Source organism: Martes martes (assembly GCF_963455335.1).
Source record: "Martes martes genome assembly, chromosome: 11".
NCBI classification, from domain to species: Eukaryota; Metazoa; Chordata; class Mammalia; order Carnivora; family Mustelidae; genus Martes; species Martes martes.
Genome location: NC_137899.1, coordinates 38,223,890 through 38,236,690, shown reverse-complemented (window position 1 = coordinate 38,236,690; position 12,801 = coordinate 38,223,890). Strand labels below are relative to the sequence as shown.

Here is a 12,801-nt window from a genome sequence, read left to right as displayed (position 1 = left end):
GAGCCGGATGTGGGGCTCGATCCCAAGGACCCCGGGATCATGACCTGGGCCGAAGGCAGAGGCTTTAACCCACTGAGCCACCCAGGTGCCCCTTGATTTTAGGTATATTTTTTGTTAAGTAAACTCTACCCTGCACGTGGAGCTCAAACTCAGGACCCAGAGATCAAGAGTCACTTGCTCTACTGACTGAGTACACCAGACGCCCTTCCTTTAGGTCTTTAATCCCGTTGCCCAGTAATATCCAAACAGACTATTTCTGTGATCTTTGAGAGTGCAAAAGCAATGGCTATCCTTAGTTTCACCCGGCTTTTGTAGTGATCAGGTTCTAAACTGAGCTCAGTCAGCAGAGCTAAGCTTGACTCTGGATGACGAGAGAACAGAAATGCACCAGCTAAGAAATGGTGGAATGAATAGAGGTTTATTTTCCTAGGCAGATATTAATGCTCTTTCCTACATGAATTTTCGGGTATTTGGGTGTTTTTAGCTTCAGTAAGGTTTTAAAAACTTAATTCTAATTTAAGAACTTCAAAAACTTTAAAAATTATTTTTCCTAGAATTTCTTCATACCTTTTGAACAGTTTATTAACATTGTACTTATTGAACATATCAGTGCTGTAGCCTGCTTAACAGGAAAAAAAAAGTGACTTCAGCATATAAAGAGCCTATTTTTCTTACATACAAAGAAGTTTGGAGGAGCTCAGAGGCAGTTAAACTATGCCATCAGGGATCTAGGCACCTTTGGTCTTTCTGCCATCCTTGGCCTGGAACTTTCCTCCTCTTAGATTCAAGGCGTTTGCTGTACTAATAGGCATCACATCTGCATTCTTGGCAGCAGAAGAAATGGCTGAAAGCAAAAGCCTTCTCTTTGCAAAGTTGCCTTATGTTTCAATTAGGAGGAGAAGCCCTCCCTAACGATTGGTGATCGCACACCATTGGTCAGAATGCAGACATGTACTCACAGCTCAGGCTGGGAATGGAGTTTTCTTTCCCCCCTCTTTCATAGAGGGAGGCAAGGGAGAATGGGGTTGGAATGGTTATCCAGTGAGCCAAATCGTGGTACATGGATCACTGGTCATAGAGCTAAGGAGTGTTTAAAATTTCACCACTTCTGTAAATGTTTTTTTGTTTTTGCCCTGCCCCCCACTTTTTTTTAGAGAGGGAGAGAGGAGGGTGGAGGGACAGACGGAAAGAGAGAGAAAGAGAGAATCTTAAGTAGGCTCCATGCTCAGTGCAGAGCCCAATGTGGGGCTCAGTCTCACGACCCTGAGATCATGACCTGAGCCAAAATCAAGATTCGGACGCTTAGCAAACTGAGCCACCCAGGTGCCCCTGTAAGTGTTTCTTCAGGCTCCGCTATCCTTAATGTCAAATCCCAAATCCGTGCCTATAAATATGAACATCCTTCCTGGTTTTGTTTGGTAAGGTCTGTTGTTTTTTTTTTTTTTTTTTTACTTTAAAAAATGTATTTATTTTTAGTTGTTCCCATTTAATAGATTATAAAACTGAAGTTCAGAGAGTTTTCTTCATTTACCCACAGTCACACAGATAACAAATGGTCATGCCAGGCTGGTTGCATCTCGAACTAGCACATGTAATCACTTGTGCCAAACGGTTGCCGAATGGGTATATAACGTGATTGATGCAACTGACCAGTCTCCTCCCTAAGGGACACCAGCTTACGGCTCTCACCTGAGCTGAGCAAGGCTCAGAGAGGTTAAGAGGCTTGTTTTAGGTGCATCAGCTGTAACAAGGTTTGGATATTATTAGCAAGATAAGTGTTAAGCTAACGATGTTAGCGTTCATGTAGGCATTTGGATAATTCATTACTGTTCTTCCCTTTACTCTGGCAGCCTAAAGATGTAAGTGAAGAAGACGTAAAAACTGCGTTCTCTTCATGGCTACAGCAGGGTACTACCACCACACTTCCTGTGATACTATCAGAGGAAGAATACATTAAGCTGAGATTTAAAGATGGTGGGTAAATTTTGTTCTTTTGCTATTTTTCCTACTGAAGAAGTTTTCGTTGTTTTTCCAACCTGTCATAGGGGGAACAGGAAACATAATGATGAGTAAATGGTTTTACATATCAAAGAATGCCTTTATTGAAATTTAAGTAAATTTAAATCTTTAATTGTTCCATCTCCACTTCAGTGCTAACTCTACATATATTACTTTTTTTTTTATAGGGTTGAAGGAGTTTTCTTTAAATGTAGTTAATTCTTGGGAAAAAGAAAAAGAAAACATTTTTTTGTTGAGCACCAATCTGCTGCAGAAGACCACAATACAAGTAATCACATATTATTGAATATTTAACGAACTAATATTTGTTGCATGGGATGGATAACAAAATATGAGTTTACCTGTAAGACTTTGTATCCTGAAGTGTGTTAGAAATGTGAATGATAAGAGTAAGGAATAACTTGATTTAAAATATTTTATTATGTACTCTCTTTAACTTCTCTAAACAAATTGATTTATCCTATACTTAAAGTCGAGGCACAGTTAAGTTTCAAGAATAGAATTGATTGTGTTAACTGGCAAATGGATCATGATTTCAAATTATTCTCGTATTGAAACAAAGGAAAACTAGCTCTAGGGGTTTGATTTTTTTTTAAATTCATATTTTTACTTGTAGGTCTGCTGTAACCGATGTTTGCAGTAACCCGCATTATTTTGGCAGTTCTTAAATTCTCAACTTTTCACAAATATTATCAGATCACTTTCCTTCCAGAAGGATTTTATAAGTGGACTTTTTAGAATACTAGGTTTTTGTTAGGATAGTCACTCTTGTTATAGAGTTGAAGATACTCTAGTCATTTAGAACTTGAATGGTTGAGAACCAGACATTGTCTCTCTACTTCTGAGATAAAATTGAAGGAATACCATTCAGAGGAGATAGAAATGTAAGAATTGTGAAGAGTAAATATGACACAAATCAAAATTGCAAATATAAAGATGTGTCCATAAAATGTATGAAGGAGATCCTTTACTGTTCGTTCACCATAAATATTTTTGTTCCTTGGTTGAATAAATTGCTGTTGGGAAGGCTATTTTGAGTAATGATCTTGCATGCACCATGTGTCTTTTCTCTCTGTGTAACAGAATCAGTAATTCCGTTTCCTGGGACCTGAGAAAAACAGACCAAAGATATAACTTTGAAATGTAAAACTGATTTTTCCTTGCTACTATAGGTCCTTCTAGATCCTATGGTAAAAGAAGAAAACAGTGAGGAAATTGACTTTATTCTTCCTTTTTTAAAGCTGAACTGCTTGGGGTAAGAAGTTCTGGCCAAACTAGTATGTTTACAGCCATGTTTGACATTATGTCTGGCAGGGTTTTTATGTATAAACATCAAAGTAGATGTTAATGTCATTGAATAATCTTAATAATGCATTAATAGGTATTTTTTCAGGGATTGTTTCAATTGTCACACCTTGCTTAGTAATTTGCCTTGTTTTCTTAGGTAACTACATAAAAGGCTGAAGCTTATTAGAAATTTTGCTTTGAGATTTGATTTGTGAGAAGGAAGCAACTGGATATGACTTGGATCATATGTGCTTGAATAAAGCAATAATTCTTAGAGCTAGTACGTTTATTTTAAACATTAAATCCAAAAACATTATCTGAGTGTTTAAAAATATTTCAAATTAAGTTATTCCTTCAACTATCTTATTAATGTACTAATTGGGATTATTTGTGTTTTCCACAACTTTTAAAATCAAACAAGTCTGAAAAGAACTTCCTCTTAATTTCTTTATCTCTTATAGAATATGAGAATCTCCTATAAACATTACATCTTCGAATTCTTCACGATTTTTTGTAGTTGTAGTAGTAGTGATTTGGTTTCCTATAATAGTATAATCTGTAAATGTTCTAGTAAAAGGATTAAACCATAAAATAACAATAATTAAATACAGCATAATACTCATGTTGAAAGTAAAATCTCTTCAGACTCTGATTTTAGGAATTTATATTTATTATCAGGAAGTGATAGAGTCAGAAAGTGGGTTGAAGTTTGTGCTTGTATAATCTACAAATTCAAACTGGACTTCAAAGGCTAAGTTTAAGAGGAAATAAGTCTTCCATTATCCTAATGCTTCAAATGCACTCATTCATGATTATTTGGATTACCAAACCAAAAATCATTTGAGAGGGGTGTTGGTGTGTGTTAAGACACATTCCTTAAGATGTCCTGTTCAGACAAAACTTCTGGTTACTGTATGTGTTTGAAAGTAATAAAGCTAATTTTAAAAGCTGTTAACTCAGATTTGGCATTGATTTAATATGCTTTTAAGTAAGGGAAAATTTTCCCCATTTTACTCTTTTAAAAATCATTAACTAGCCTGGGAAGGAAAGTTTCAGAATTTTTTACAGCTGGATTTGACCCTGCTTCAGTGTGTTACCATGCAACAATGTGTGTGTTTTGCAGAGGAGTGAATTCCTTAGGTGTGTCCTCCATGGAACACATCACTCATAGCCTCCTGGGACGCCCCTTGTCTCGACAGCTGATATCCCTAGTGGCAGGACTTAGGAATGGAGCCCTTTTATTCACAGGAGGAAAGGTACGTGGTTTAAATGTGCCCATTGCACTAATCACTTCTCTTTTTCTCTCTTTGGGTTTCGATCATTTGTTATACAGGGTTGTTAAGATATGGGAAGGCTACATTTGCTTTGGAAATTTAGAAAGTGATGAATAATATGAATAAGGGGACATCCTTCTTGCCTTTTTTCTGTACCAATTTCTGTATATGATTTTTGCTTTTCAGGGTGTTTATAGGGGTGATTGGTTTTCAAATATTGAACCAGACTTACATATCTGTAATAAATCCCACTTGGTTTTGGTGTATTATTCTTTGTATACCTTGCCAAGTTTGTTTGCTAATACTTTCTTTTTTTAAAAGGTTTTTTTTGCTTTTTTAAAAAAGATTATTTATTTGAGAGAGAGAGTATGTACTTGTATGAATGGGGGGAGAGCAGAGGGAGAGGGAGAGCTCAGTAGGGAGCCCAACACAGGGATTGGTCTCACAACCCTGAGATCATGACCTGAGCCCAAGCCAAGAGTTGGCTGCTTAACCAACTGAGCCACCCAGGCACCCTGTTTTGTTTTTTGTTTTTGTGAGATCATGACCTGAGCCCAAGCCAAGAGTTGGCTGCTTAACCAACTGAGCCACCCAGGCACCCTGTTTTGTTTTTTGTTTTTTTTAAATTTACACCCAACATGGGGCTCAAACTCATGACCCTGAGATCAAGAGCTCTATGCTCTTCTGACGGAGCCAACCAGGCGCTCCATTGTTTGCTAATACTCTGTTGAGGACTTTTGCATCTAAATTCATGAGCGATATTAGCCTATAGTTTTCTGTTTTCATACTGTCTTTGTCTAGTTTTGCTGTCAGGGTAATAGTGACCTCATGAAATGAGTTCAGAAGTGTTCTTCCCATTCCATTTTCTGGAAGAGATTATCTAAAGTCAGTGTTCATTCTTCCTTAAATGTTTGGTAAACTCTCCAGTGATACAATCTGGTTTCTTCACTTTTAACTTTTTAATTATAAATTAAATTCCCTTAATTGTCTATTTCACATTTGGTAGTTTGTAATTTCAAGGAGTTGGTCCATTTCTCCTAAGTTGTCAAATTCATGAGCATAAAGTTGTTGTTAGTATTCCTTTTACTATCCTTTGAATGACTGTGGAATCTGCTGTGATGGGCCATTTCCTGATCTTGGAATTTATGTCTTCTACTTTATGTCTTCTGCTTTACTCTTTTTATGTCTTCTACTTTACTCTTCATCAGTTTTGCTAGAGTTTCCATGCCCTTTTAAGGGCTTTATTCTCTGCCAATGCAATATTGTTTTCAGGGGTACAGTGCGGTTTTCCCGAGTCCTTTTCTTTCATTCATTTCAAAATTTTTAAGGCTTTTTCAATTCCATTCACTTTTAACTCCAGTAAAATAGCTTTTTTCCCCTGTTACTGGCCCAGTTGCTTTCTTCTCATTCTTATTTTAAATGTAGCAAATACTCCAGTAACCTAAGATCCCCCCGCCATAGGAAACCAGAAAAAGAGCAAGTTAAATCCAATGTAAGCAGAAGAAAAGAAATAATAAGAATTAGAGCAGAAATCGGTGAATTGAAAACAAGAAATCAAGAGAGAAAATCAGCGAAACCAAAAGCTGCTTCTTTGAAAAGCTGATAAAATTGATAAGCTTCTAGCCAGTCTAAGAAAAAAAAAAGAAGACACAAATTAGTAATACCAGAAATCAAAGAGGGGCCATCAGTACAGTTTCCATAAACATTAAAAGGATAATAAAGTAGTAATAGTCATGGACAACTCTATGCTCCCATATTTGATAACCATCTTAGATGAATGGACCAATTCCTTGAAAGACACAAGTTCCTAAAACTCACAAGAAGAAATAGACAATGTAAAAAGATCTCTATCTAGTAAAGAAATTGAATTAATAATTAATAGCCTCATAAAACAGAAAACATCAGGCCCAGATAGGTTCACTGGTATATTCTATCAAACACATAAGGAAGAAATTACACCAGTTTTCTACAGTCTCTCTCAGAGAATAGAAACAAAAGGAATACTTCCTAACTCATTCTATGAAGCCAGCATCACCCGAATACCAAAACCAGACAAAGGCGTTAGAAGAAAATTACAGACCGGTATCTCTCATGAACATAGATGCAGAAATCGTCAACAAAATATTAGCAAATCAAATCAACCAGTGTATGTAAAGAACTGTATACCGTGATCAAGTGGAATTTATCCCAGGTATGCAAGGCTGGTGACCTATAGCAGCTATTCTATGCGGTTTCTAGATTTTCTGTGTTGGATTCCAAAATGCATCATCATTGTAGAGTATTTATTTTGAAAAAGCAATATTCTGTTGACTCAGAAACCAGACATCCCCATCTTACTTAGGGGTAGCATGGTTGATAGGAAGAACAAACAGAGAAGACCTGGATTTGAGTCCCACCTCTGTCATATACTTCCTGGCTGTGACCTCAGGCAGGTTTTCGGTTTCTTACTGCCTTCTTAGAATTAACCTCACTTAAGTGAAATAATATATGTGAAAGCACTTTGTAGACTGAAAAGAGCTATTATACAAATGTGAGTGGGGCACCTGTGTGGCTCAGCTGTTAAGCGTCTGCCTTCGGTTCAGGTCATGATCCCTGGGGTCCTGGGATTGAGCCCCATATCCGGCTCCCGCTCAGTGGGAAGCCTGCTTCTCCCTCTCCCCCTCCCCCTGCTTGTGTTTCCTCTCTCACTGTGTCTCTCTCTGTCAAATAATAAATTAAATAAATCTTAAAAAAAAAATGAGATACTTTATGTGAGGAGATGGGCATCTGACTGGGAAAAAGAATTATGGCAGGGGACCTATATTTCAGCACCCCTTATTTCTTTATTCTTTGGAGAGCATTGACTTTTTAAAATATTTTTATCTTTTAAAGATTTTTTTATTTTATTTATTTTTTTATTTTTATCTTTTAAAGATTTTTTAATTTTTAAGTAGTTCCTACATCCAGTGGGGGCTTGAACTCATGACCCCGAGATCAAGAGTTGTGTGCTTCACCAACTGAGGCAGCAAGGCACACCTGGAGTCCATTGACTTAAATATAAATATAATTTTGTTAGCTATGATGATGGTTGTATTTGAGTGCCTGACGAATTTCAGACTTTGTATAACAAGCTTTGCTGTTTTTCCAGTCCATGGTGCTGATAAAATATTAGAGCTGGTACGGGCTCTTACAGCTAGACAAAGCAACAAGGGTAAGAAATAATAGCAGATTGAGGGAGAAAACCTATATTAAAAGAACTGTAAAAAGCTACCAGTGTTCAGCCTTTCTTGGGAGCACTATAGCAGTGTTCAGCAAAATTTTAAATGTGTACCTTATGATACAGTAATTCCACTCCTTAGAAATGTATTCTGAAGGTATAATCTGACAAATAAGTAAATAGGCATATCAGTATTTATTTTAGCTTTACTTATAATAGTTAAAAATTCGAAGCAGCATTAAGATACATTAAGAAGTAGCTTCTGGGGGGAGGAAAAAAAAGAAGTAGCTTCTGGAACCTGTTACTGTCTAATATGTCTCAGAGTGGTGGCGATCTGGGGAGCTGATGCGGCTCCATATTTGTCCATAAAGAGGACAGTGATTTGTCATGAACCCACATAAATAATCCCATCTCCATAAATTTACATCAAGTATATGGGGAGTGTCTGGAAGGATGAAACATCAGAATAATTGACTGTGGTTACTTCAGTGAGGTAGGATGATTACAGAACATTTTTTACCTTTCTCTCCTAAGAATTTATAGTTACTTTGTATTTTTTGCATATTATTTTATAAACCAGGATCAAACCTTCCATAGTCTGGGAGTCACTTAATATAAAAATAAACATTTCTGCCCACCTTAAGAGTCTCTGAGGGCTACATGGAACACTAATTGGTGGTCACAGTTATACTATATGTAAATGACCAAGAAACTGAATTAAAATTACAGTTGATTTAAGATAATAGGGAAGTGGGTAATTAGTGCTTTCCATTAAAAATAGTTGAGGTGGGGCACCTGGGTGGCTCAGTGGGTTAAAGCCTCTGCCTTCGACTCAGGTCATGATCCCAGGGTCTTGGGATCGAGTCCCGCATCGGGCTCTCTGCTCGGCGGGGAGCCTGCTTCCCTCTCTCTCTCTCTGCCTGCCTCTCTGCCTACTTGTGATCTCTGTCAAATAAATAAATAAAATATTTAAAAAAAATAGTTGAGGGGTGCCTGGATGTCTCAGTGGGTTAAGCCTCTGCCTTCGGCTCGGGTCATGATCTCAGGGTCCTGGGATCGAGCCCCACATCAGGCTCTCTGCTCAACAGGGAGCCTCTTCTCCCTCTCCCACTCCTGTTTGTGTTCCCTCTCTTGCTCTTTGTCAATTAAATAAAAAAATAAAATCTTTTTTTTTTTAAGATTCTATTTATTTATTAAGCGAAATTAAGTTATTAGTGATTGTTTTAACAAATGGTAAAAACAAATTAGATGTTTATTTTCCTTCTATGCCCTATAATGAACATAGGATACATCCAGCTTCTAACAGCTTGAAACAAAAGTCATTTTAGTAACACCTGCCTTTCTCACAGAGCAACTAGACTGGTATATATATTTTTTACTTTTTCAAAGCAATTTATTATTTTTTGTGTCAGTACCAATTGAGGTTGGAACTGGGGTGGGAAATGTCCTTTTTTTGGGTGAGGGGGGCTTATATTCCTGAGATTGGGTTGTCCTCTGTTAACCTTGCCTGTGTTTCTCTACTACTTGAAACCTTCTATGAAACCTGGGAAGCTGGAGCCTCCTGGTTTCTTCGAGGAATATTACGTATTTTTCTTTGATAGATTTGAATTCGTATTTAGGAAATAATTCCTTCCCACTTACCCTGCAGGGCTTTTAAAACTTCATGAATCCAGATTTTCACTCCTTCCTGTTAGTTTACCTTTTTTTTTTTTTTTAAGATTTTATTTATTTGACAGACTTCTCTGTCAAGCAAGAGAGGGAACACAAGGAGGGAGAGTGGGAGACGGAGAAGCAGGCTTCCTGACAGTCAAGGAGCCCAATGCAGGGCTCGATCCCAGGAACCCCAGGATCGTGACCTGAGCCGAAGGCAGATGCTCAATGACTGAGCCACCCAGGCACACCCCTGTTAGTTTACTTTACGCTAAATGTCACCCACCATAATGTGGTCCCAGAGCTCCACGGATGTGGGGTTGTTTGTTTGTTTTTTTTTTTTAACCCCTAGCTTTATTGGGCTCTAACAGGCATAGAATGTTGTGTAGTGAACACTTGATCAGTGAGGCTGAGTCTTGGTGGTTGCCACAGTAACAGAAGCTATTTCTGTAATTGAATAGTTTGCTTATGAGGCAATTATCTTCTAGGGCACTGGCAAATCAACTTTAGCCAAGGCAGTCTGTAAAGAAACATCTGACAGATTGGATGCCCATGTGGAGATAGTTGACTGTAAAGCTTTACGAGGTATGACTATGATAACACTCAACATAAAACCTTTTTTTTGCTAGAAAGACAGAAATGTTATTTAATGCTGTTAATCTAACAACTGTGATATCTGATCTTTAATTTTTCTTTTAGTCATTGAAATTCCTTGAAAATGTAAAACCTTTGGCTTTCTAATATTTTCAGCAAAATTTTTTAAAGTCTCCATACTTGGAAACCCGGCCCCCTCTTTTTTTTCCCCCAGCCAAAAACTCTTTGTAGACTATATTCCTGGAAATGCCAACTTAGACCATTCTGAGAAAGTTAGTATCTAAGATATACTCTGATGGGTATAAATTATCCCTGAATTGCTAGAGAAACACTGGGCGAGGCAGGGAAGGCTGGCTGTGGACAGTAAGGAGGGAAATTACAATTTACCGTGTATGCTTTTATACTTTTAAAGTGTTTACTGCTTCTTACCTGGTTTTTTGTTTTGTTTTGTTTTGTTTTTTAAACAAGATTGGAAAGATTTTATTTTGAGTACCTTTTTCCCCCCTTCACTATCTCTACCATGTCATCCCAATTAGTCCCAGGCTCTGTATGTGTTTGTGTATTTTATCCAGTATATGGTAAGAAACTAAGAAATAGCCTTCGAAAACCCATTACTTCATATGCTACAAAGGTGGTTTTAGAGAGACTGTCCACCTCTCAGAGTCCTACTTGAAGCTTCATGTGAAAGCTTTGTTGTAGACCTAAGTAACAGGAACTCTGTATCGGCTTATGACTTTGTATATTTTCTGTTGTTTGAAAATTAAAAGTTGGTAGTTCACCAGGAAGTTTGAACCCAATGTATGATTCAAATAGAGTAACTTTAAAATCTCTGGACAGCTACATGTATGTTTGATTTTATGAGAGTTTTGATCCCCTACTCTTATTTATGTTTTTCTATATCCTCCTTTTATTTTACTGTTTTGTTGTATGCCATCTGACATTTGCTGTGGAATAGGCCAGGTAAGAATACATACATACAGGACTTACAGTAGCATATTCCTTTTTTCCGTTTTATAAAATTCAGTTCTTTAGTGAGTCCTTTGAGGCTGTATTAGTTAAAACCAAGTTAATGACTAACAAATTTTAGTGATTGGTATATTAACAAAATATGGCTGAAAGTTTCATAGTTAAATCAATATTGAATTTTCTAATGCTCTCAGAAGAGCAGCTGGAACTTACCAGCCCTGAAGTAATATTAAAACCATTTTATATCTTCCATATTAAGGAAAAAGGCTTGAAAATGTACAAAAAACCCTGGAGCTGGCTTTCTCAGAGGCAGCATGGAGGCAGCCTTCTTTGATTCTGCTGGATGACCTTGACCTCATTGTTGGCCTGCCTGCTGTCCCGGAACATGAGCATAGCCCTGAGGCCGTGCAGAGCCAGCGGCTGGCACATGGTAATGGCAACGCACCCACTCGTGGCTGTGGGCCTTTTTCTTTGGCTAGCCAGCAGTTTCAGTCTTAGTGACAAATCTGCTTTCTTCAGAAAATGCCATGTTATATGTTGCTTTTGAGGCTTCTGTATTAGTAAAATTGGTAGACAAGTGCAGTGTGAAAATTCTGCAACTTCGTGATTAGTCTTATGGGGTTTTTGCATTCTCCTATGCTTATTAGAAATTGCTTTGTTCATTTGACAAATATTTGTCTAATGCTTGTGCACAGTGTGTATTCTCAAAGTCTAGGAGCAGAAAGAAAAGTAAAAGGACAATTTTCGTACGGAATACAGATAGTGATAATAGTAGCTACCATGCGTTGAGTGCCTTTTCTGGGCTAGGGATTGTTTTGTACTCTACCTGCCAATATCCTGCAACTGTTCTACAGGTGAATTAATGGAAATTCAGAGATTAAGTCGTTTGGCCAGGGTGGCACAGCTCGGAGGTGGCGGGATCTCTGCTAGAAGTGTACACGGGGCCCTGGAGGAGCCCACACACTCAGCTGGAACTGGGAGGGTGGTAAGGAGTTAGCAGAGAAGGCTGCGGGGGGAGTTGATAACTGCAATTGACGGCATTTTGATGGAGGAGTAGACATTAGCGTGAAGCAGCTTCATGCCAGTGAGGAAGCAAAGGAAGCGTGATCCACAGGCAAAGGCACAGAGGTACGAGAACTGGTGGGAAGTTAGTGACTGTCGCATAACTGGAGCTTAGAATTCACCGAGGGAGCTGGGGGGGGCGGGTAGTGCCGGAGGATTTGGCAGCATGTGGGTGCCTCAAGGTTCTTGAGGGAACAGCTAGAAAATGCAACCTCAGTGCCTTGGCTTCTTACAAACTCCTGTTAATCTCGCAGTTTGAATCCTATAGTAGTACTTACCGGAATGCTGCAAATTTCTAGGTCAGGACTTCGATACACATTATTAATGCCTCTTTCAGTTCTGACCGCCTAACCACCAAACCTGGCAAGAGCTGGTGTGGAGATTGTTCAGGAAGTCATAAGAATAGGAACTGTATGTTGCCTGATCAACAGAGTATAATATGGAAATTGATCATCTTTCTGTATTTATCTCAGACTCCTGTTCATTTACTTTCTAAAATCCCAAAGTAAGGAACCACCTAGGCATTGTTTTGCATATACAGACTGAGTTTACAGTACTTCCTCTGCCTCCATTAGATTGGTTGGAGTGGGCTGATACTAGGTCCTCAGTAAATCCACCAATGAATGAATGGCAGATTTAATTTTTCGAAGGTATGAAGGATTCATACTCTCTGTACTCCATCTAAAAGCTCAACTTTAGATTATTTTTAATGATTGTATAATTTTTAAATTTCATGTGTATATTTACTAAGCT

General features: G+C 38.0%; 1 protein-coding gene across 2 annotated transcripts in view; it reads left to right on the top strand.

The window, feature by feature from the left end:
* The window catches only part of PEX1 (peroxisomal biogenesis factor 1), an 81,926-nt gene that overhangs the window by 43,970 nt on the left and 25,155 nt on the right, over positions 1 to 12,801 (top strand). For both annotated transcript variants that reach the window (XM_080818076.1, XM_080818075.1), the window contains 6 exons: positions 1,851 to 1,974; positions 2,187 to 2,287; positions 3,192 to 3,274; positions 4,430 to 4,562; positions 9,915 to 10,011; positions 11,246 to 11,416. In XM_080818076.1, coding sequence (XP_080674202.1) covers positions 1,851 to 1,974; positions 2,187 to 2,287; positions 3,192 to 3,274; positions 4,430 to 4,562; positions 9,915 to 10,011; positions 11,246 to 11,416 — 709 coding nt within the window. The remainder of the gene's footprint in view (positions 1 to 1,850; positions 1,975 to 2,186; positions 2,288 to 3,191; positions 3,275 to 4,429; positions 4,563 to 9,914; positions 10,012 to 11,245; positions 11,417 to 12,801) is intronic.